Source organism: Lutra lutra, chromosome 11, assembly GCF_902655055.1.
Source record: "Lutra lutra chromosome 11, mLutLut1.2, whole genome shotgun sequence".
Lineage (NCBI taxonomy): Eukaryota > Metazoa > Chordata > Mammalia > Carnivora > Mustelidae > Lutra > Lutra lutra.
In genome coordinates this window covers 16,636,290-16,662,126 of record NC_062288.1, presented here as the reverse complement: position 1 = coordinate 16,662,126, position 25,837 = coordinate 16,636,290, and the positions used below count along the sequence as shown (strand labels likewise).

Here is a 25,837-nt window from a genome sequence, read left to right as displayed (position 1 = left end):
TATTAGACACTTTAAAAGAGATGTTCACTGTCCAAAGATAATAACCCAGAACTATCACAATCATGCATTACCAGTAAGACCATTAATACGGCAATTATTTTTCACAATTTACCACACTCTGTCCATATTTCATGGGCAAGGTCATTGTGACATTACTAGTTTGGTAATTCACAAACTGGAAAATCATGTTATCAGAATTGCAATCACTCTCTGTATGTATTTCTATATACTAGGACCAATTAGAAAGTGAAATTAAAAAGAAAAATCAGTTCCATTCACAATTGCATCAAAATGGATAAAATACTTAGAAATAAATTTAACAAAAGGAGTGCAAGATGTGTATACTGAAAACTGTAAAACATTGCTGAGAAAAAGTGTTTTGAATATCCAAATAAACAGAGAGTTCATGTTCATCATATGCCTTCAAGGACCGATACCACTCAAAGACTCAATAGTAAAATGTAAGTTCTCTCAACTTTATATAGTCAATGTAGTCCCTATCACATTCTTGTGTGTGTGTGTGCGTGTGCGTGTGTGTGTGTGTGTATAAACAAGCTGGCTGTAAAATTTATAAGGAAATGCAAAGGAACCAAAAATGCCAAAATAATTTTCAAAAAGAACAAATTGTTAGAATTATACTCCACCTTCAAAACTTGTTATAGGTCTATGGTAATAAGAACTGTGAGGTACTGGTACAGGTACAGCACACAGATTAATGGAACAGCATGGAGTCCAGAAGCAGACTCATGAATGTAAGACAACAGATTTCTGACAAACGTACATTTGCAATTCAGTGGTGAGGGGATTTTTTTTTTTTTTTTCAAAAAATGATGTTGGGACAACTGGATGCCCCCCCCCCCCCCCCCACACACAGTATTCTTACAATTCCCTAAGAGGCGGCAAATAAATCAAAAGAAAAATGGGCAAAAGATTTGAACATTTTAACCAAAGAAGATCTTCAAATAGCTTGTAGGCACCCGTAAGATGCTTGTCATCCACAGTCATTAGAAGACTGCACATTAAAACCACTGTGGAATAGCACCACCGATCCCCTAGGATGGTGGTCATCAGACAGACAGACAACACCCAGGTCTGGTAAACGCATGGAGAAACTGAACTCTCCTGCAGCGCTGATGGCAGATGTAAAGTGGTCCAGACACTCTGGAGAACTGCTTGGCTGTTTCCTGAGAAGTTAAACACACTTACCATACAACAGCAGCAATTACACTTCCGGATACTTGTTCGTGAAAAATGACAATGTATGTCCTCAGAGAGGTTTGTCTGTGAATTTCAGAGGAGCATTACTCATCACAGGTAAATACTGAAGACAGCTCCTATGGTCATCAGCTTGTGAAGGGATGTACAAATGTGGTATGTCCATACAATGGACTACCTACCACTCAACAGTGAGGAGGAGCCAACGACTGACGTGTGCCACAACCTGGACAAATCTCAAAAACAGGCGAAGTGAGAGAAGCCAGAGTCAAAAGATCACTGCTGCTCGATTCCAGGTGTATGTAATATGTAGAAATGGTAACTCTCGACAGGCAGATCAGTAGTTGTCTGGGGCTGGGGACAGAAGCAGGGAATGACTATAAACAAGCATGAGGAAACTTTTGGGGGAGGGGGAAATGATGGAACTGCCCTAGAATTGGATTATGGTGATGGTTACATAACTAGTATAAACCTACTAAAAATTATTGGATTGTACAGTTACAATGGGTGACTTCTGGTATGAAAATTATACTTCAACACACTGTAAAAAATAAAGGGAAAAGAGACACAGCAAGTAAAATAAGAATTGATCTTCAAATACGGGTGATGTAAAGGGTGAAATCCATTGTGGAATAAAGATGGCAGTCAATATATGTCTGTATAATGAATAACTTTTGTCCCTGGATAACTGGGAGAGTAAAAAGAAAAACTTAAAAATATTTATAATTTTCTTTTTTATTTCGTTAGTTAACTTTCTAACTGCCTTGATTTCCTTAGGTGGAAAACAGGAATAATAGTAGTACAAGGATAGTATAAGGATTCACAGGCATAGAATGAAGCCTACTGAGATGATGAACATAGAGCTTTCATTGTAATGGTTAGCATATAACTCCTAGGTATTAGCTATTAGCAATTATAAAAACATTCAGTATTTAAGTTTCCTCTATAGGTGTGAAAATACTGAACAAAAACACATCTATGTTTCTCTAATTCCACAGCTTTGAAATTTCCCTAAATGTAAAAACAGAACCACAATTAAATCAACTTTGTTGAAGTGAGTTGTAATAAAATTATTGATAGTGGATAAATATTAGTGCTTCAATCCGGATTTAAAAAATCAATCCATTTTCAAGGCACATATTAACATATTTTAAATATATAAAATGGTTACAAAGGAAAAAATATCTATTGGCATGAATGAAAACTAGCTCTTTTAAATATAAAAGTTTATCAAGAAACATAAACTGTTTGCTAAAGACATCAGTTAAATCTTATACAACGAACAAAGAAGAAAAAAATACCCTAACTTCTTGTTTCGTGTTACTTATTTGTCCAGTTTACTTTCATAAACTACCACAGAATTATAGGGTTTGAAGGAATCTAAAGAGGTCATTTATCTATCTTCAAGAATTTTCTCTCATAAAGAACTTACCCTACTTTAAAAAGAGTGCAATGAAGAATCCATAACCTACTTCGTAGCAAGCGCTCATCTTTCAGAAGTGTTCTTTGCTTCTGTTCTGGAAAGAAATCCACTTTGCTTTTGGAGCGTGGAAAGTACTGGTTTCACTATAAAACGAGGGTTATTCCAGGTGAATTACACAGTTCTTCAGATAATGAGGTTCAAGTACAAATGGGAACAAGAATAACTCAACACTGGTACACCACTGAGCTGGGTGTTCTGGGTTCACCCTTTGTTAGACAGTGGAAAAGAGCTGATGGAACAGGGACGGGGACATGGGGCCATACTCAAGTGCCATGCCACGTACTTTAGGAGAGCAGCAGCGGCCAGAGTACACTGGTCAATTCGGCACTGTTCAGAACAGAAGGAAATGATCAGCCAAGCGAGAACGAGGACAGAGAGTTAACTTCGAGGTGGAACGGAGGAGCCGCAGGATCTGCAGCACGTCAGGGAAGACTGACCTTGCGACAGGTGCCGATATGTGAACTACACACTACTTTTATTGTGCTTGAAATGGTTTCTCACAAGCAAAATACTTCTGGGTACTCATTCTGACTGCCAATTATTTGTACTTTTCTTACAGGCAGTTCTAGTTGCATAAAAATATGCAGTATTTGTGGACTATTTGACGGTATCTTTAGAAACCACTGGTATTTTCATATTTACTTACATTATGTCAAAACCATGTCATTTGGAGTTTACAGACCTGTATTTTAGTCATTACTTTTAGTCACATCATTAGCACTGCCACTTGTGAAATATTCAACACTGTGCCTAGAATTATTTCTAAAGCACAGCAGGTTTGGTAAAAACTTTGAGCTTCCAATGAACTCTCTTTTGGGATCCTGGCTGCTTCAGTAATCAGCCACTCCCTGGAAGGGGAAAGCGGAGGCAACTGTTGGTAGCAGCCAACGGGGAAGCTCCGAGGGAATCCATCTACCCCATCACTGAAACAAAGTTGTGAGATCTCCCTTCCCTCAGACTGCAAGCTTTTTGTGACTTTCTTCCCTCTCAGAAGATTCCTCTGACATCTACTTTCTCTTGGGTAAAACGTGTGTGGGAGGAGAAAAGGCTCATAGGGTAATTTTAGCCCAGGCCGTGTTTTCTCCCCGCTCCGGGGGAAATCCCATGCAGCCCATATGCCTCTAGGGACAACTCTATCGCAGGTACTATTTTTAATAAAGAATACTATCTGCGGCGAGAAGAGAACTGAAACATGGCCAGCATACCCTTTATCACAGAAATAAGAATTTTCAGACACTCCAAAAGGCCTGAGCATCAAAACAATTTTTATTCCATTTTTTAATATAACTGATGAGCTGGAGAATTTACTACATTTCTGAAACAGACGATTTTTCCTCTTTGCTTCTTTGAAAAGAGCAGATATTCTACCAGTTTAACACTGGTAGACTAAACACTCATTTTCACATCTCTTCCCATCTTGTGCTTGTACAACGGCAGAATTTGGATTGTCATAAAAGAGTAAATAAAATTTTCAAGCTAGCTTTTCTCATTTTATAAACAAAATACCCAAAGCCCAGAGAGGCTGTCGCTCTCCTCCTGGTCACATAGAGGACTTTGCATCAGACGTCAGATTAGCATCCAGACTCTTAGCTCCCCCCAGTGCTCTGAACCATGCCTCACAGCCTCTATGAATTCACGTTCTGAAGAAGCAATGGAATCATCCAGCAGTGGGGTTTAGCTTTAGCTGGTATGTACAAAACAAAAGGCATTTACCTTTTCTCATTTTCCTTGACAAATCTACATGTGATGTAAGGATTTACATAGCAGATAGGTAACAAAGCAAAGATGAATGTGGTTGGCATAAACCATGATCTGGGTTGGCATATATACAACCTCCATGAAATCCAAACTAGTTAAAGAAGTTAATCAGATGAAACAAAACTTATTTTTCTAAGCACACTGTTGGCAGGTATATTCAAATGCTTATGAGATAGGAAGCTACATTTCGTATGAACAGTAAAAAAATTTTTAAAAACGACATTAGCCTTTTAACAGTGTATTATTTCAATAGTTTATTTTTGTTAATGATTAGAGCTATCTTCTCAGTAAATTCAAATAGTTAATTTTTTAACAGTGAATGATAAGCTAGAGCTAGAAAAGTTAACACCCAGAATTATCTTGAAATTTCAGAGGGAAAAGTGGTTGACTGGAGCTTCACCTATCTTTGTGAACCAAATGATGTTGATGGAAATAAACGTATTTTGAACAGAACTTTATCTGATTCTTTCATATTTCAAATGTAAAAGCCCTCTGACACAGAAAATTCTATTTTTATGTATCTGTTTATATGATAATCCAGTAAAAGTCAACATTTGGATCCTAGACTATACCTTGTGAACATGTAAGTGATGGAAATTTAAGAAGAAATTAGATTTTGCCCCTGGCAGTAAATCAGTATCAAATATATTCCACATGATTATGGTGACTGAAGCAAAAATACCAAGTATAGGACGATGATAGTTCTTGTTTGGCACATATATTAATAAATTCTCAAATATCAAACAATAGAACAGCAGTATTTACTAAAACCAACTAGCACAATAATAAAGACTCCTAGAGCACTGTTATTCACATCATAAAAACCTAATTCCCATATGAATTCTGAAACCCAGCATGCCCTCTGTACCATGCAAGCTGGTCCAAGCACGTACTTTTCCAGGATTTGCTAGTACTTCTAAGTCAACTCATGCTGAATCCCGTCAATTCCTTACGGAACTTATTGATCTTCTGATCAGGCCCTCGCTTATGAAAATATATACATACCCTTATCACAATTTTGAAAAGAACGGAAGGCCTTCATACATGTCAGTTTTTAGTTTTATCCAATCATTAATTTTCTGCAGAGTTGTTTTTTCTTGAGTTAGTATTTTTGCAAGTTTTTTCATTTTTTCTTCATTTCTTTCTATGTACTTCAACCCTTCCAGCTGCAGCTGATTGAGCTTTTCATTTCGGCTTTCATCCAGAGGTATGTTTTCACACATTACAGGATTAAATCTAAAATAGGTGTCAGGAGGTAACAGACCATCAAGCATTACATGAACTTCTGTTGAAACAAAGAGAGAGAGAACAGGGTAGTTAAGAAAATTGATTTATTCTGCAATGATCTAATTTTATCCTTATTTAAAATTATCTTCTTTGAGGGCAAATTACAAAGCTTTATTTCATCATGCCAGCCAATTAACAGTCGGTCCAAGGATTCCACACTGTATGACTGTAACTACAAAATGAAATTCATCTCCCAGGATCATTTATGTAACTCTGCTAATTAGATTACTAGCTCCTCTGTTCTCTTTTCTCCGTTTCTGGTCATACTGTTAGCCACTGCTGAAATGCCTTTACAACTTTCCTTTTACTGTTTTATGATTTTTGGTATCGTCTTTACTGAGGTATAATTTACATACAAAATTCACCAATCTAAAGTGTGTAATTTGAGAAGTTCTGAGAAATGTGTATCTTTGTGTAATCACACCAGTTATGACAGAACATTTCTATCACCCCAAAAAAGTTTCTTCATGCCTTTTTGTACTTCTTCCTCTTCTTACTCTTTGCCTTTTCTAGAATTTCATATAAACAGAATCAGAAGTATATAGCTAGCTCTTCTGGGACTAGCTTCTTTTACTTAGCAATATTCTTTTGAAATTCACCCCTGTCACAGTATGTATCAACAGCTCCTTCCCTTTTAATTGGTGGGTAGAATTCCACTGCACAGACACATCACAATTTGTTCTTTCCAGTTCTGGTTCTCTTCAGTTTTTAGCTAGAAGGAATAATTCTGCTGTAAGCATTTATATGAAGTCTTCCTGTGGATAACAGATTCCAATTCTCTTGAGAGAATACTTTGCAATGAGACTGCTGGGTCATATGGTAAAAGCATGTTTATCTTTTTTAACTGAAGTATAGCAGGCACACAATGTTACATGTTCATCTTCTGAAGAACTGCAACATTGTTTTCCAGATGGCGTACCATTCTGCATTCCAACCATTAATATATCAGAGTCCCACTGTTCTACATCTTTGTCAAAACTTAGTATTGTCAGCCTTAAATTTAGCCATTCTAGAGGATGTGTAGTTTTACTTTTCATTTCTAATGATTAATGGTGTGAAGTCTTTTATGTACCTTTTAGTCATCTGCATATCTTCTTCAATGAAGTGTCTGTTCAAATATTTTGCCCATTTTTTTAGTGAATTTATTTATTTAAGATTTTATTTATTTATTTGACAGACAGAGATCACAAGTAGGCAGAGAGGCAGGCAGAGAGAGAGGGGGAAGCAGGATCCCTGCTGAGCACAGAGCCCGATGCGGGGCTCGACCCCAGAACCCCAAGATCATGACCTGAGCCTGGAGGCCTTAACCCACTGAGCCACTCAGGTGACCCTGAATTTATGTATTTCTTATATAAATATTGTGGGAATTCTCTATATGGTTTGGATCTGCTTATATATTTGGTTCTGGTAATAGATCAGATACGTTTTGCTAGTATTTTATTTCGGCCTATAGCTTTTCATTTCACTAAGACTGTCTTCTGAAGAGCAAAATCTGTACCCTGGTAAAGTCTAATTTATCTATTTTTTCTTTTTTGGCTCATGCTTTTTGTGTTCTATCTAAAAAATCTTTACCTAACCCAAGTCATTAAGATTTTCTCAGGGTATTCTTCTGGAAGTTTAACAGTTTTAACTCTTTTATTTAAGTCTATGATCCATTTCAGATTAATTTTTGTATATGGTGTGAAGGGTCAAGGCTCACTTTGAATATGGTTACTTCATTGTCCCTGTACTATTGGTTGGAAAGACTATCCCTTCCCACTGAGTTACCTTGTCAAAAATCTTTTGAGATTACATGTATGGATCAATTTCTGTACTATTAGGCAGCACTGATCTATAGGTCTATCTTTATGCAAATACCACAGTCCTTTTGCTTACTGCAGTTTTATAGTCTCGAGATTAGAAAGTATAAATCCTCCAATTTTGTTCTTTTTCAAAATTGTTTTGGTTCTTACAGGTCCTTTGCATATCCATATAAACTTTACAGTCATCTTGTTAAATCTCTACCCCAGAAAAAGGCTATCTAGATTTTTACAGCAATTGCATGGTGTCTACAGGTCAATTTGCGGTGTGCCACTAAAACACCACTAGATTTCCAATTCATGAGCATGGTATATCTACTGATTTATTCAGAACTTCTTTAATTTCTTCCGGGAATGTTTTGCAGTTTTTACTGTTCGGGTCTTGCATATAATTTAAAACAAGTAATTCCTTCAAGTGTTTAACATTCTTGTGCTATTATAAATAATATTTATCTTTGTATATATTTAATTTTAATTTCCAACTGCTAGTATTCAGAAATACAACTGAGTTTTACTGACTCTGTATTCTCCAACTTTGCTGAACTCACTTGTTAATTCTAGGAGCCTTTTAATAGATTGTCAACATAGACAATGGTGTTATCTATAAATATTTACTTCCCTTCTAATCTAGCTGCCTTTTATTTCCTTTCAGTGCCTTGCTATACTGGATATACTGGAAAGAATCTCCAGAACAATGCTGACTGGAAATGATGAGACACGTATTACTCTGCTTCTGATCTCAACACAGAAAGTTTTCGGTCTTTCATCATCAAATATGATGCCAGCTCTAGGGGTTTTGTTTGTTTGTTTGAATAGATGCCCTCTGTTGGGCTAAGAAAGTCCCCTTCTGTTCCTAACTTACTATGAGTTTTCATCTGTCAGATGTCTTTTCTTCATCTATTGATGCCACAAATTTTTCATTTTTTGTCTTAAATTAACATGTAAATTTCATTAATTTTTAGTACATAACCAATCCTGTATTCTTGGGATGAATCCTACTTGGTTATACTCTGTTCTCCTTTTAATAGATTGCTGAATTCAATTTATTAGTATATTTTAAGGATTTCAGCATGGGGAGACTAATAGGGAATTGCTATTTTTATGCATTTTATAATTTTTTTTTCTCCTCTGGTTCTGGTGTCAGGGTAATATTGGCCTGATAGAATGACCTGGGATGTATTTACCCTTCTTCTATTTTCTGCAAGTTTTTATGCAGAATTGCTGTTAATCTTGTCAGCTGTATTTTTCATTTCAAACAGTGTATTTTTCACCTCTAGAAGTTTGATTTGGGCCTCTTTTGTATCATTCATTTCTCTCCTTATCATATTCCAGTCTTCCTCCAGCCCAGTAAACATGCAAAGTATGTTTTTAATAGTTACTGTAATACCTTTGCTAATTGCCTATCATCTGTTTCATAGCTAGGTCTGTTCCCACTGACTGGGTCTTCTCCTGGTGAAGGGTGTCTTTTCTTGCTTCTTTGTATGCCTGGTAATTTTGTACTGGACACCAAACATTGTGAATTTTTGTTATTTTTCTGTGCTGGAATTTGCTGTATCCCTTATAATCTTGACTTTATTCTAACAATGGATGCTGTTAACTGGATTCAATTCCATCTATTTGAGGGCTGCTTTTAAGCAGTGTGAGAGTGGATCCTAAGCAGCCCTCACTCTGGAACTAATCTGATGCTGCCACTGAGACAATACTCTTTTTGAGAACTCCTCTGCACATCTCGTGTATTACCAGGTCCTTGTAACCTACTTGATAAAAACCTGAGCTACTTTGGCTCCTGTGTGAGCTCCAAGAAGAGCTGTGTCTAATTCTTCCTGGTGGTTCTTGGCCTTGCGTTGGGGAGCTTCCTCACATGCATGTACATATCAGTACTCCAGGGGACTCCCCTGCATATCTTTGGAGCACTCTCTCTGTGAAGCTGCCTCCTCTGTAGTATTTTGCCCACAAATTCCAGTTTCCTGGGCCTCCATGAACTCCAACTCTGTATCCTATCCGCTTTTTTTGGGTCCACCCCTTCTTTGCTACCACCTAGAAACCTTTTTTTCAGGTAGCAAGCAGGGCAATCGCAGGGATTACTTCATTTATTTTCCTTCTCGCAGAGATCACGAACCCATGGCACCTCATCTAATGGCTGAAAGCCAGTGTTCTATTGTTTGCTAATGGTTTCAGGTGGGAGAGATATATGGCCTCTATTATTTTATCATGGTCAGAAGTGGCAGTCTTAACCCTCTTTTAAAATCTCTAAACCCTATTATCCTTTAAGACCTATATCAAGTCTACTTTGGTGTTTTGTTTTGTTTTTAAGATTTTTGTACACTTGACAGAGAAAAAGAGGAGAGCACAAGCAAGGGGAACAGCAGGCAGAGGGAGGAGGAGAAGGCTCCCTGCTCAGGAGGGAGCCCGACCCAGGGCTTGATCCTAGGACCCTGGGAACATGACCTGAGCTGAAGGTAGATGCTTAACCGACTGAGTCACCCAGGTGCCCCTAGTCTATTTACAATAACCTAGTTTCATTTTCTTATTCCTCCTAATTCATCATCTTAATCATCTGCAACTCTTCACCATTTATTTAGCAACCGATAATGCATCAGATCGAGCTAAATGAAATTACAGTTTTTATGGGTCAATAACCATCTAGTATCAGCAATTGAATGTGTTTCACTCAAGTTCTTCATTAAGAAGGGTGTTAAGTTATGGAAACAGCATTACTTGTTTCTTGAAAAATTTTAAATTAGCCCATCAGATGATGTGCAGCAGATAGACATACAAGCATTTTGAGACTGGCTGATTAAAGCTTTCTTTTTCTCAGCAGATTGCTTAAAGTAAGAATACTGTACAGATCTAGAAATATGCTTTTCAAAAAAACTTTTGAAAAGATTTTATTTATTTACTTGAGAGAGAGAGAGAGAGCATGAGCAGGGTGAGGGGCAGAAGGAGAAGCAGACTCCCTGGCTGAGCAGGGAGCCAAATGCAGGGCTCGATCCTAGGGCTCCAGAATTGACTGGGAGCCATCCAGCTGCCCCTAGAAATATGCTTCCTGGTAACAATGGTGTTAATTCCACAGTTTAATGAAAAATAGTAAGAAATTTTCTTTTACAATTTTTTTTTTAAGAGAGAGAGCGAGAGAGCATGCACAAGTGGGGAAGAGGCAGAGGGAGAGAGAATCTTAAAGCAGGCTCCATGCTCGGTGGGCTCTGTATTATGACCCTGAGATCATGACCTGAGCTGAAATCAAGAGTCGAATGATTAACTGACTGAACCACCCAGGTGGCCCTCTTTTCCTCTTTTTAAGTCACAGATGAAGCACTACTCAATTTTAACTATTCATTTGCATGTACATAAAAATATGCCACATGTATCACAGAATCAATGTCACATCATCTTTAAGAAAACTATTTTATGATGCCATAGGCATTTACTTCACGGCAGACATTCAGAAGTTTAGTATTCTAGTTTAAGTCAAATGCATTTGTGCTGTGATCTAATAAAAACGTGATGGAAAAATAAGAAAGAAAAAAGAGTATTTTGTTGTTTTTGACAACAAAATTTCAGATAGTGAAAAATCCAGTATACGAGCTTCTTTTGGGTTGTCACTTACTAGATAAAAGTCCTCAGTGGGGAGTTTAAGACTCTCATGTGGACTAAAGACTAGGCTAGTAACACAATGATATGAAAAGAATGAGATTCAGAAGCAAGGGGTTGGTAAGTGGTAACCATTTTTTTTAAGAACTGAGTAACAGATTTCATGTAAGACTTAAAGTAACAAAATAAGGAGTTCTAGACTTCAAGGCCAAAACTAGAAATTGGATAAATACTCATTGACTGCATACTATGTGCAGGCAGCACAGTCAACATAGGTAACTGGACAGCCTCCCACCTTACATTCTCGTGGAATAGAGAGAGTAAGAAACGAAACAAGCAAATGTGTGATACACAGCCATGTGGTGAGAGAAATGCTCTAAGTCAAAAAAAAAAAAAAAAGAGGAAGAAGCAGGGTAAAAGGGTAGAATGACATAGTGAGGGGGACAGAAAGGAATCAGGAAAGGTCTTTCTGAGAAAGTGACATGTGAGCAGAGGCCTGAATGAAAAAGCAGAGTGAATCAAGTATGAACCTGAGGGAAGAAAACCTCACACGGAGAGGGCACAGCAACTGCAGAGGGCCCAAGGCAAGAGACTTCTGAACCAGACTGAGGGCCACCTGGTAGCGGGGACACGTGTGAGGAATGGGGGAGGAGATGTATTCAAAGGCTAGGTCTCAAAGGGCTTACTAAATTTCAGTGAATGAGGCTTTTGGATTTTGTTCTACATGTGATGGGAAGCCTAGAGGCTCTGAGCAGGATAAAGACAAGATCTGATGTGTATTTTAAGTCTCCAACTGAACCTTCGTGCTGATCAGCTGTAGAAACTTCTCCAACTGTACACCTAGGCACGGGAGTACTAGCGCATAGAGGAAGAAAAGTCTCTGTTCAGGGGTCCCTTAGAAGAAATGAGTGAGGAGACATGAAAACAACAAAAGATTTGCTCCCCTCTGCTCTCTGAGCCCCCTAGACAGACATAACATATTATTTTGTAGGCAGCATCAGCATAAGCTACCAAACACTGAACTCTGGAAGTTAAAGTGCTTTAAGGCGGCAAATAGATGGACTGACCTTCTGTATCTGTGGCACTGTTGATAACATTAGACAGTTTGGTCTTCAAGCTTGTGTATGTCACAGAGTTCCTCACATCACTCTCGTAACGCCCAGTGCCCAGGGACACTATGCACTCCAACGGGACGTCGGGCCAAAGACACTTACACTCGTGCATTGCTAGTGCCGAAGGGTTATTCAGAAGCAAACCTCCATCCTGCAAAATATAAGTCAAGAAAATACAGTGCAGAACTCTTAAAGTGAAATTCTATTTTGTAAATTGAAGGCAAAAATTGTATTTTAAACAGGCTGAAATGTACTAAACAAGGAGAGTTTAACAATGTAGTAAATTGAAAAAATGATTTGAAGACAAGAAGTTCCTTTAAAGTGAATTTCTTTTATATACTATAGCTTAAAAAAAGTATACTGTGGAAAAAAAAAGTGTACTGTAAAAGCTCACTGACCTCATTAAGATCTCTTTTCCTATTATGGAAATTATTTTAACTTCTCTGATTGCTTTGGATATTCTTCTCAAAACTACTAAAATGAACAAAGTTATTTTTAAAAGATATTATCCTTGCTTAGTGGTTACTATAGATTCTATATAAAACCTAACAGAACTGTGGTTCTACCAAACAATTAAAACTAGCTCTCCATTCACAAGTCAAACATAACCAGATAATTCAACAAATTTAACTGCAACTTTATCAACAATACAATTTCAAATTATCGCATTCATTATAATGCAGACATAATCTAAATGAAGTAGGCAAACTTTGTATTTCCAAGTATTTATTATAAACAGTAACTTATTTTGAAGACTTCAGGAGGAAAGAAGGGTAAAACATGCAGACAAATACTGCTAAACTGTAGCAGAATAAAAGCACATAACTAGCCTTACACTGCTGGGATAAACCTCACTTGGTATTAGCACAGCCATTCAATCTTGAAAAGCTACAAACTGCTAGAAAGTTACTCCTTCTAAAAAGCCCAAAAGCCAAAGTTATCATATGTCTATGGCATTCATCCTCAATGTGTAGCTTTATGATGCCTCTGGGCTAACAGAGATACAAAGGGCTGTGTGGATTCTCAGAGAAACTATTTTGTCACATGTCTTCATTGCTTGCTCTGTTCTCCATTTTTGGGTGGGTTGTTTGCTGCCATCTCCAATCTAACCTCCACCTTCCCCTGAAGTGCGATCTCCATTGCTCTCTAACTACAACTCTTCAAAAGAATGTGGTTCCTGTTTCCATGTTTGTGACTTTCGTGAGAAAAGCTATTCTTTCAAAAGACAACTCTTGTCAATGGGGGCCCATTTATTGATAGGTCCACCGTATTTCAGGTCTTTAGCTCTTTTCATGAAGTCCCTTTGTGGCTGAGATAGGCTTAAGTTGGGATGGTCTCTGAGACCTAGAAGACTGCACACAGCTGGCCTGTGACTGGCCCCAGGCCTGAGATACCCAGGGAGTCCTGGGTTCACGTCATCTGCCACCTGACTGGCAGTAGGTGTCCCTTGTCTAGACTCAGGAAGAGGGAAATCTGTATCAGAAGCAGAATGACGACACAGCAGCACACATGCTAGCATTATACTTTATACTTCTTTTTATTAGATCCAATAGACTTAATTTTCAGTGTGCATCTTAGTAAAACAGCTAAATGCCACAGTAATAGAGTTCTATCACTCCTAAACTCAAAGTAGCATGGCAGAGGATACAACAACGATCAGAATCCTAAACTAAGAACACATCACAGTGCAAGTTAACACTGTGAGAAGTGAAGCTTCTCTGACACCTAGCAGACAATTTTATTTCTTTTTTGTTTTTTAAAAGATTTTATTTATTTATTTGACAGAGATCACAAGTAGGCAGAGAGGCAGACAGAGAGAGAGGAGGAAGCAGGCTCCCTGCTGAGCAGAGAGCCCAATGTGGGGCTCGATCCCAGGACCCTGGCATCATGACCTGAGCCGAAGGCAGAGGCTTTAACCCACTGAGCCACCCAGGCGCCCCCTTAGCAGACAATTTCAGTTCATTCATTAAAAACTTAAATGTCCATCTACTCAATGGCAGGCCGAAGAGCAGGCAGTGACTACGGCTTTAGGGACTGCGATCCTTGCGCGCTAAGCTTGAGGCAGACGGACTGAGACTGCATCTGCTGGAAATGATCACTGTGGAGCGTGGGCTGTTCTTTAGTGTATTCAGAGGTACCAGGCCCACTCTCCTCAGAAAACCAATAAAGGCTAAACCCATGTCACTCAAAATTCCACTGTCCTTCTGTTCAATTCAATAATGCCATTCAAATCTCTGAGCTTCCTTGCCACCGACAAGTCATCTTCAAAAACCATTCTTCTATCTACTCCCCAAGGTTACACATTAACTCTTGTTATCAAGATGCATGGAATCATACAGTATGTAGTCTTCTGAATTTGGTTTCTTTCACCTAGAATAATGCTTCTGAGATCCATCCAGGTCATTGGACAGCCCAGTAATTCACTCCTTTTTATTGCTGAGTAATATTTAATTACGTGGATGTATCAGTTTATCATTCACCAGTTGAAAGGAACGATTTTTAAATTCTGTTATCTTTATGTATCTGTTTAAAGTCTTACTTGGGCTATTTGTACTGTTTAACTATGTAAAACCCTACTAGGATTCCTTGAATGTAGGTAGTAATAATTATTTTCTCAAGGCTTCTAATTTAATTTTAATTTAATCCTTCCAACTTTATCTTTTGTTTTCAATTAACAGGACATTAGAATGATACCCATCACATAATAGAGGTATCATTTAATTTCTAATTCAGCAAGAGAGTTGCCACTTTTAGAGCTTTCATCTTAAAAAAATCTTTTTTAACATTTTACTTTTAAGTAATCTCTGCATCCAATGCAGGGCTTGAACCCAGAGTCCCATGTTCCCCTAACTGAGCCAGCCACGCACCCAAAACTACTTGTATCTTAAATTCCATACTTGTACTCTATATAATAACGTTCAGACATCCTGCTATTTTAGATGGAACACTGCTACACTATTTTATAGAAAAGCCTACCAAGAACTATCAGCAGAGTCAAACAGGGAAGAAAAAATAAGATAAGGGCAAAAGAAGTTTACCAAGAATTGAGAATAGTAAAATCACTCCCAAGTTAAAAAGCTGTCGGGTTTCCAATGGTTTTAATAGCCATGGCAGTAAATTCCTGTTCCTTAAACTTTACTGCTTTCCATCAAGTATGGAAGCTAAGATTTTTGGTGCTCCCTTCCACTTAGTCCACTCCTGTCCAGGCCTCTCCTATCAGGAAGTCATCAGTGTAATGGTACAGCCGTGGTGTTCCCTTCACACGGTGTTCAAATTCGCTATCTACTTAGTGTATATTCCGTTTTGCCAGGCCCACTGCTAGATACTGTGGTAAAACAAACATAAAAAATGAACTGATTGAATAATTTGCTATTTACCTCAGAGGTATACACAGAATTGTGTTTTAATAGCAGTACATTACACATGTACTTAATAGCCTAAAATTTGGATATTTTTGGTTGCTTTTAATGTTTATTTCATAATTTCAAATCACAGAGTACCTACCAGAGAAAATAACCCTTGCACAGCGTGAACTTCTCCTAATGCTCTCATCCCAGTTATGACTTTTTTAAAAAATTCTTTTTTTTTTATAATGGTAAAATGTACAAAACATAAAATTGGTCCTTTTAAGCATTTTTTTTTAAAGATTTTATTTATTTATTTGACAGACAGAGATCACAGGTAGACAGAGAGGCAGGCAGAGAGAGAGAGGGAAGCAGGCTCCCTGCTGAGCAGAGGGCCCGATGTGGGGTTCGATCCCAGGACCCTGAGATCATGACCTGAGCCGAAGGCAGCGGCTTAACCCACTGAGCCACCCAGGCGCCCATCCTTTTAAGCATTTTTAAGGTCACAATTCAGTGGCATTAATTACATTCAGAATGTTTTACAACCATAGCCTTTATTTCCAAAACGTTTTTAACACCCTAATCCCGTTTCCATCCTACCAAACTATTCATTCTTTAGATCTCAACTGGTGTGAAATGTCTTTGTAAAGCCAATCCTGACAGAGTAAGCCACATCTTCTGTACTACTTCTTAACCCTATGCATATTTTCATTACTGAATTTATTTTTTCAAGATTTTATTTAAATTCAAGTTAGTTCACATATAGTATAGTATTAAGTTCAGGAGTACAATTAAGTGATTCATCAGTTCATATAACACTCAGCACCCATCACCAATGCCCTCCTTAATACCCATCACCCAGTTAGCCCATTCTCCACCCACCTCCCCTTAATCAACCCTGTTTGTTCTCTATAGTAGGAATCTCTTATGTTTTGTCTCTCTCCTTATTTTATTTTTCCTTCCCTCCCCCTATGTTCATCTGTTTTGTTTCTTAAATTCCATATCGAGTGAAATCATACGATCTTTGTCTTTCTCCGATTTGTTTCACTTAGCATAATACCCTCTAATTCTAGCCATGTTGTTGCAAATGGCAAGATGTCATTCTTTCTGGGGTGCCTGGGTGGCTCAATGGGTTAGGCCTCTACCTTCAGCTCAGGTCATGATCCCAGGGTCCTGGGATCCAGCCCCACATCAGGCTCTCTGCTCAGTGGGGAGCCTGCTTCCCCTCTCTCTTTGCCTGCCTCTCTGCCCAGTTGTGATCTCTTTCTCTCTCTCAAATAAAGAAATGAAATCTTAAAAAAAAAGGGATGTCATTCATTTTGATGGCTGAGTAATATTCCATCGTGTGTGTGTGTGTGTGCGCGTGTGCATGCGCGTGCGCTGCACGCACACACACACACACATAAACACACCACATTTTCTTTATCCATTCACCTGTTGAAGGACTTCTGGGTTCTTTCTATATTTTGGCTACTGTGGACACTGATGGTACGAATACTGGGATGAAATGTGCCCCTTTGGATTACTGTTTGTATCCTTTAGATAAATACCTAGTAGTGCAACTGCTGGGTCAAAGAGTAGTTTTATTTTTAACTCCTTAAGGAGCCTCCATATTACTGAATTTATCATCTTACTATATAACTCTGCTTATATTCTTCTAGTTTTAGGTATTTGAGGGTAGGACCCAGGAAACACAAAAAATAAGCTGGCACTTATTAAAACCTTTATATTCCTCCCAGTTAACACTGCCTCGTACTGAGCAAGCAGTCACTACATTTTTGACCAGCTATACTAAAAATTAATAGTTGTGGCCTGGCAAAGGCATCATTTGCCAGGTGCTAGTCAGGTTCTTTCTACTGAAAACACTATTTATCTGGAACGTTTATATGAAATATAATTCCTCTTAGGTTAATGTTTTCTGAGTTCTGGATATAACCTTTCAAAATGTAAATAAGGCCTAGAAAAAATAATAGATGAGAATCTGTCATCAAAACCCTTAGTGCAAATTAATTTATCAGGCTCTTTCTCCAAAGGCAGAGAATGAATGATTTACTTTTGGAGGTGGAGATGGAAAAATATCAGAGAGAAGGGACATGCATATGTCCAAACTCATCAAACTGTATACATCAAATATGCCCAGTTTTGGGTATATCAATTATATATCAATGAGACTATTAAAAAGAGAAAGAAGGATTAATTTTGTGTAAAACATACTATTTCAAGAAAGACATGATGCTATTTGGGCAGAGGGGAAGAAGTAATACCTGGAAAGCTACTCGAAAAGAATTCTTCTCACTTTACAGTTTTCTAGGACATGTAATAAACCTGGTGAATACTGTAATAACGTTCTTCTCTTTATAGGCAAAGGCAAATGAGATCTACATGTCTACCTTCTCACACCTCTTAATTATGGCACTGCTTTCAGTAACTGCTCAGAGTATTAGTCTAAATTTATGCTCTACATGGTTCCAAGAGAATGTGAAGTAACTCACGTTAAAACATATGTCAGACATGACAGTTATGAAGAGATTTTAAAAATCAGTCTAAAAATAACTCAATATAATTATTCAAAGAGCTTAAGAGGATTATAATAAGTACCATATTTTAGTTTTAAACTTAACAATTTCTGAAGGGTTGGAAAGGAATTTCACTCGAGTATTTTGTTTAAGCAATCAAGATCATTCACATGTTAGAATATCCTAATCAATCTTTCACAGTGTCTTGTGAGTAGAAAAATATCCTATTTCTTCCTCATGTTTGTGAGAACATGCAGTAAGAAAAATATTCTTAAAAATAAGATTTGCTTAGAATCTAGATTTCATGTATTAATTAGATGTACAAATCTTCCTGAAGTCCCTGATTTACATAAAAGTATATTCTTTTACATAAACTTTATATAGTAAATTATTTTAATCTGTAGCTCAAACCTAAACTCAGAGATTATGGTCATCAATATAAAAATGGCTAAGCATGAAAAGAAGTATCACTAGTCTAAATGAAACGGAAAAAGAACCACAGAATTACTTTGGTTTGTTATTATGTACTGAATTAAACTTTAGAACTATTTCTACTTAGAGAAAGAAGAAAAAACAAATGAAGTAACTAACTTCTTTTGAAGTCTGGGAGCATATGGTCTTAAAATACAGTAACTTATCATTTGAGACTTTCATTAATACTTGGCGTAACTGCAATTCTGTAGCACAACAACCACCTTAAAGATATGTTATAAATCTTTAACTACTATTTTGAATACACTGTCTAAATTATTTCTCCATTTACAACCTGGTAAGAATAAGAATATACAGAAATTTTTGTTAAAAACAAGAAGGTACATTTTAAAATAAAAATTTTAATTTGACCAGTAAGTCTTGAGATCTATGTCAGAAAAACTCTACAGCTAGCACTTTCTGCCTTGAGTAGGTGGAAGAAAGAAGAGAAAGGCGAGAAGGGGAAGTGCCTTACATAATTGAACAATGACTGATCTGACAAAGTAAGAAATGGTCTGAATTGACTCCGAAGACAAAACGAAACCTAGGTTAATCTCATGACTACAAAGATTATGATATTACTTCTAGAAATGCAGAAAAAATGGGATAGCTGCCCATAATATTTAAAAATAAGTCTAACATACAAGAAAAAATATAGGAGAAAATAAAAGTGATAGAAGTGTTTTAGCTATTACAATACTGACACATGTGAGGTATATAACTGATATGTAGTTCATATAGAAGATCTATGTATGAGCTTTTGAATGACATCTGAAAATCCTTGCCAAAATAGTTTCCTTCTCAACATATATTTAAATACCAAACAGAGCACAAATACCTCACTGACTAGCGAGGACAGTTAAGGTTAATAGCTATAGTGAATGAGACTGATTTTAAGTGGGACAGCATTATAAAAATTAAGCATCTATAAAAACGTACACTCTGGAAGTATCAGGTCAAAAGCTTCAATGACTTTTTTATCATTTACTGTAAAGTTATGAGTTAACATTTCATAATGGAAAAACTTGACCGACGAAAACTTTATGATAAATAAGTGTACACAACAAAAAAGGAATAAACTGCTAGAAATAATATTCAACTTTATGTATCATTTAGCCATAAACTTAGAAGCAGTATAATTACAGGTAGCATCCCAAGCCTGACCCTTAACAGCCATGATCCTATTCTAGTTATTTAACCTTTCTCAAGACTCCAATACCTCATTTGTAAAAGTGGGAATAACTCTATCCGATTTGTAAGCAGTGATGATTAAATGAGACAATGCATACAAAGGACTGTATAAGTGTCCAGTATAGAGCTAATTTAATGAGTGTTTACTGTGATTATTTTCTTATTATCATCTCCTTCAAAATATGTCTACCCCAACTGTCAAACAGATTGCATTCTGTGTTTTCAAGGGCCGTGTTTTAATTTTTATTGCATTTGGACAACCAATCCTACATACTATGTTTTCCATCAATAAAATCATAGTTAGGTATGAATCACATTATATAAAATACAAAAATAATCTTTACAGAAGGCTTGTTAATTTAAGAAAAACGACAAATAAAAACATTTTGTATGGGACATCTTTTGCCACATGTAAACAAGAAGAAAGTCTCGGTTGATCCCTTTGTGACATTTAATGATTGCTGATTCTTTAATCACAAACTTTCAAAAGGTAGGTCACAGTCAACTTACCTGGTGAAGATCATTTCCCAATGCATACTCTGCAAAGTAGCCGGGAGCAGCAGATGAGGCTCTAATGGCCTGCCACATTTTATACTGACAGCCTCCCAAGTAGTGTGAGTTGATTCCAGGAAAATGACCATAGTTTCTGAACACAAAAGCTTTTGGCGTTATCCCTCTGTTTACTATGGTACTTACTGCAGCTACCTAGTAAAGTAAAAAGTGAACGATGCCCATTGTCAACAGCAGTATTTGGGATCTATAAAAAACTAAATATTGTTTAGTAGTGTGAGTGAACAATCTACAGCTACCCGTCAAGATAAATGTAACATAAACAAGATGTTAAGTAAAGGGAATGAGATTTAACTAGGTATTTCTTTACAGGACAGTAAATATAAGGACTGAAACAATTTTGAGAAACAGACGGTAAGACAACAATAATAGAAGACATTACTGACTACATGATTTGAGTAGCCATTTAAAAAGACATTAGGAAGACATACATTTGCAAATCTTAATGTAATAATCGATGCATGAGTAGTAGCAATGAATACAAACTACTCAGAGAAGAATAAATATGCTATTTTCCTAGTATCATTTACAAATGAGTCTTTGCTTCTGTTCTCTTTGAAAACATTATGCCTTTAGTAACTGAATCTAACAACAAACAAACTCCGAGGCTTTCTTATCATAGTTGATAATTGGCAGCTGGGTAATTTTTTATTAAAATAACTAATATTGACCACCTTGGGTCTCAGACTTTATCGATGTCAGCTGAATTAATGTAAAATGTGCTGTACTGGTTAATGACCTGCAACATAAACTTAAAGAAGCTGAGGAGGCCAAAGTTACTGGGGTTCTGTGTTGAGCCCTGCCAGGGGCTTGTCAGCTCTGCTGTTTAATAAACCAAAGGAGATATCCCCAGACCTTGTGAGTGGTCAGAGTGTCAACAGGCCACCATGGTTAAGAGCTGGTCAAACACCAAAATCCAGGGGTCTCTCTATTAACTGGACTATAGACAGGCAGAATTAAGAATCATGTGGAAAACATGATAAACCCATTCATAACGAGTGAATTACTCTTTGAGGGGGCTAAAGTTCCCTTACCCCTAATTTATCTAGTCTTTTATTTAAAGTTGGCCACTCCCACGACTGAAAAACAAACAGCTCTGAAGATACAGGGGAACAAACAAGCACCACAGAGTACATCCTGGGATCCTCTCCGAAGTCTGCATCTCATTAGCATGGCCTCCAAGGCCCTGCTGGTCTGATTCACCTGCCACTTCAGTCCCATTTGCATGCCACCCTTGAATGCTGGGCTCTGGTCTCCTGGGGCGCTCAGTTCCTGTGCCTCTCCCTGCCTCCTCCCGCACAGGTCCTTCCCTTTGCCAGTACTGCTCCTACTCTTTGGCCTGCACACTGAGATCTCAAACCTCCTTTCCTCAGAATAGGCTTCCCTCCTGTCCCTGTAAATATATGCTTTCAGAGAACTGTTTCTGTACTCCATAGCATTTATTTCAGCAAAACTATATCTCGTTTGTGTGATTACCTGACAGATGCCTACTTTGCCCTACTGGACTCTAAACTCCATGTCTGCATTTACGAAGGTCTCCAGAGTGCCTGGCACAGTGTTGACACATGGGGCTCAGAATTAATATCTAAAGAATGAATGAAATTTGAACAAGCAAGAGTGAAAGAGAAATAAAAGGAGCTGTATTTGATCTTTCAACGTTACAGCTTATCATCCAAGAATAAATACAAGCTACAGGGGATTCTGAAGTCTGTAAATGTTATTCCTTAATCAAGTAACAAGTATTATTAAGGAACACAGAACTCAAGCAATACTCTGATTACTGGGTTTCAAACAAAATAGATAAAAAGAGAAGCCATATAAGACAAATTCTAGTGGCATTAACATTTTTAAAATTGGGATTCCTTTTATACGTTAATCTAATATATTCACAGGCACATAAAATTTCTTTTAAAAAAGTCTGGGGGAAGAAAAGCTGTAATTTTTCTTGTGTCACTGGATTTGATTAACCTTATGATAAAATAATTCTTCCTTGGTTTTAGTCCTAGTCTTTCATGTTCTTAAACTTTAGTTACACTTTTACTGGATACAGGAAGAGGTCAAATGACCACATCTTACATCTTCATAAATTAGCCCAAAAAGTAAGGAATCAATAAAATATATTAAAAGAGGTTTCTAAGAAATGTATCTCTTAGAATAAGTGCTTTCACCTGACCTTCAATTCCAAGTTGGGATTATATTTAAGACTCCAAACTTACCTTAGGACACGTAGGATTTCTTGCTGTTTCAATCATTAATGAGGATCCCATTCTATCCCTTTATTAAAGGAGGAAAATTAAAGTACATCAAAATGACTGTATCTCCTAACACTGGGGAACATACAATATTCAAATACTGTTTGCTCAGGGTTTTGTTCAAAGTACTATGAATGACAAAAAAGAAATATAAAAATCTCCTCAGGTGCCTGATAGTATAATTAATGCACATAAAGCAATAGAGAGTTGAGGTGCAGCTTGAGAAGGACACCAAAAGATGACAAGGCAACACCTTCAACCCTGTCTGGGGAGTAAAGAAAGGCACTGAGGCAGAATAAACCGCTGTTTTCAGGGTCCTCCTGAGGGATAAAGGAGCTGTGTTGAGATAAAACTACAGAAGTATGTAGACTAGTAACAGAGTAATCTAAAAACCACATCAGGACATTTAGACTTTAAACTTGCTCTAGCAACACAGAGCCAATTGTCACTCCTACAAAATGCTTTTTAAATCATTGGCGCTGGGCTCTGAATTAACTGCAACATTACAGATCTTGTTCTTGGGCAGCAATTTCCACAATTCCATCATAAGGGAGTTTTGTTCCAGAGCAGATTTTTTTCCTGACTTAAAAGTATGTGTCTTTGGGTGCCTGGGTGGCTCAGTGGGTTAAGCCTCTGCCTTCGGCTCAGGTCATGATCTCAGGGTCCTGGGATCAAGTCCCACAACCGGCTCTCTGCTCAGCGGGGAGCCTGCTTCCTCCTCCTCTCTCTCTCTGTCTGCTTCTCTGCCTACTTGTGATCTCTGTCAGATAAATAAATAAAATCTTTAAAAAAATGTGTATTTTCCCCTGTACTGGATATAAGGACTATGTTTTTTTTTTACCAACTTGCCTCAATAAGAAAAACCATGTTTCTAGTGACTTTCTGTCAAACAATATTCATGATTCTCGAATAGAGTATTAGTGAATTTTATGTACCAGTAGTATGTACAAATTAGGTGATGATCTACCCTTTATTCTATTTCATAAATATCAATGTAAAATACTTTCTAAATCTTTAAAAAAGGTATGTATGAAAATGTATACAGTCTAGAAAAAGACTGGAAGAATATATATCGATTGCAAAGTCCACAGCTCTGAATAAGACTGTGGGTAATTTTAAAGGCTTCAATATGTATTTTTGGAAAGTGAGTATTTACAGTATTCTGGAAACAATGTTTAAAAATCATTAATGTTTTAGAAGAATATCTGTTAATGACTTGAAAGAGACTAATACATTAAGTAAAAACAACAGGTGTGTGTCTATGTATAATACGGTCTCAATTTTTTAAAAAGGCAATTGCAATTTCTACATGCAAATCGCACACATGAACTTAAAAAAAAATGACTGGAATTATACACCAAAATATTAACAATGATCAACTCTAATTACTGGGATCAATAATTTAATATTATTTCTAATTTTTTGTCATTTTTCAAATAATATGCATATATTATTTATAGAATCAAACATTAAAAAAAAAAAACTAGTAACTTACTTAAGAATATTTTCCCATGTTTGACTGTCATAAAATGCATGGCTCCAGCTCATTTTGACTGTTCCAACAATGACATTTTGTGAAAACACATCAGATCCTAATTTTCGGTAAAGTTCCTCACATTCATCCAAAGGCATATGAAACAATCCCAACATGAATGCTAATATAGCACCTGAAAGAAGGAATGCTTGGTTTTTACCAGTGTCGACATTACAGTACTTATAAGACTTTACAAGTCACAGACCTGGTTAAAATTCTAGCTCTGATCTGTACCACCTGGGGACCAACTATGTAACCTCTAAGAGCCCAATTTTTTCATCTCTAAAATAAAGATAATAACTAAAATTTATAATGTTCTTATATAGGGAACACATGTAAAGGGCTTTAACTGGCCTCAATAAGGACTAAATAAATGTTAACCAATGATTATCAGGATTAATTTTTAAGATATAGGATTTTTTTTTTTACATCAAACTAAGTAATACATAGTTTAGATACCATGGTCAATGACGTTATTTCTAACATTAATAAATTCCTTAGTTTTAGTCACAGAATACAGTATATTTGACAACTTACCAATTCACTAAAATAACTACTCCTTTGAGTTGGTCCGGGGAACTAAAATAATTAAAGAAATTAGGTCTCTGGGATAGCCTTTTAAATAGCTGATTTCATGTCCTGGCTACACTTGGTAGGACACACTGCCACCTAGTGTACCTAACTGGTCTAACCCTGAACTAAGGAGAAATGTAGGGGAGAAAGCTTTGCTGATGGGGGGAGAGGGGCAAAGATCTATACAGCATCAGGGCTTACTCTGAGATTGCCCACAAAGGAAAAACAGGAACTCATTATCGTAATGTATTTTAAATATTGTATGTATTTTATTATACTCAGTCTTATTCTAGTAAAAGAAAACAGCTTAGGTTTTAAAATAAATTGAACGGCATTACTAATTTATAATAGAAATTACTTTTTTCAATTTGCAGAAAATCCCTAATTAACACAAGAAATAACTTGCCAAAAAACTAACTGCCTTTTAGGGACTCCTGGGTGGCTCAGTTGGTTGAGCAGCTGCCTTCGGCTCAGGTCATGATCCCAGCGTCCTGGGATTGAGTCCCACATCGGGCTCCTTGCTTGGTGGGGAGCCTGCTTCTCCCTCTGCCTCTGCCTGCCATTCTGTCTGCCTGTGCTTGCTCTCTCTCCCTCTCTCTCTGACAAATAAATAAATTAAAAAAAAAAAAACAAAAAACTAACTGCCTTTTAAATAGAGCTACTATAAAGATAAGCAGATGGGGTGCCTGGGTGGTACAGTTATTAAGTGTCTGCCTTTGGCTTGGGTCATGATCCCACCATCCTGGGATCGAGTTCCACAGCAGGCTCCCTGCTCAATGGGAAGCCTGCTTCTCCTTCTCCCCCTCCCCCTGCTTGTGTTCTCTGTCAAATAAATAAATAAAATCTTCAAAAAAATTATGTTAAACACATAGATTCTCACATTTACCGATTTAAATTCTGGCTTTAAACAATCAAGTAAGAAATATAAGAACAATTTCCTGGGCACCTGGGTGGCTCAGAATATTAAACGTCCAATTCCTGGCGAGGCTCAGGTCCTGAACTAAGGGTCAAAAGGGTGAAGCCCTGCCTCAGGCTCCACGCTGAGCAGGAAGCCTGCTTAAGATTGTCCCTCTGTCCCTCACCCCTACTTGCACAGGACCCGCGCTCTCTTGCAAAAACAAAACAAAACAGAACAACAAAC

The 25,837-nt window shown here is 37.2% G+C and overlaps 1 protein-coding gene across 3 annotated transcripts in view; it reads right to left on the bottom strand.

The window, feature by feature from the left end:
* Positions 1-3,943: 3,943 nt before the first annotated feature.
* The window catches only part of PNPLA8 (patatin like phospholipase domain containing 8), a 42,009-nt gene continuing 20,115 nt past the window's right edge, over positions 3,944-25,837 (bottom strand). For all 3 annotated transcript variants that reach the window (XM_047694600.1, XM_047694602.1, XM_047694601.1), the window contains exons 6-10: positions 24,085-24,256; positions 22,554-22,611; positions 20,278-20,472; positions 12,201-12,396; positions 3,944-5,741 (exon numbers count right to left, since the gene is read on the bottom strand). In XM_047694600.1, the coding sequence (XP_047550556.1) occupies positions 5,467-5,741; positions 12,201-12,396; positions 20,278-20,472; positions 22,554-22,611; positions 24,085-24,256 (896 nt within the window). In that variant the 3' untranslated portion in view covers positions 3,944-5,466. The remainder of the gene's footprint in view (positions 5,742-12,200; positions 12,397-20,277; positions 20,473-22,553; positions 22,612-24,084; positions 24,257-25,837) is intronic.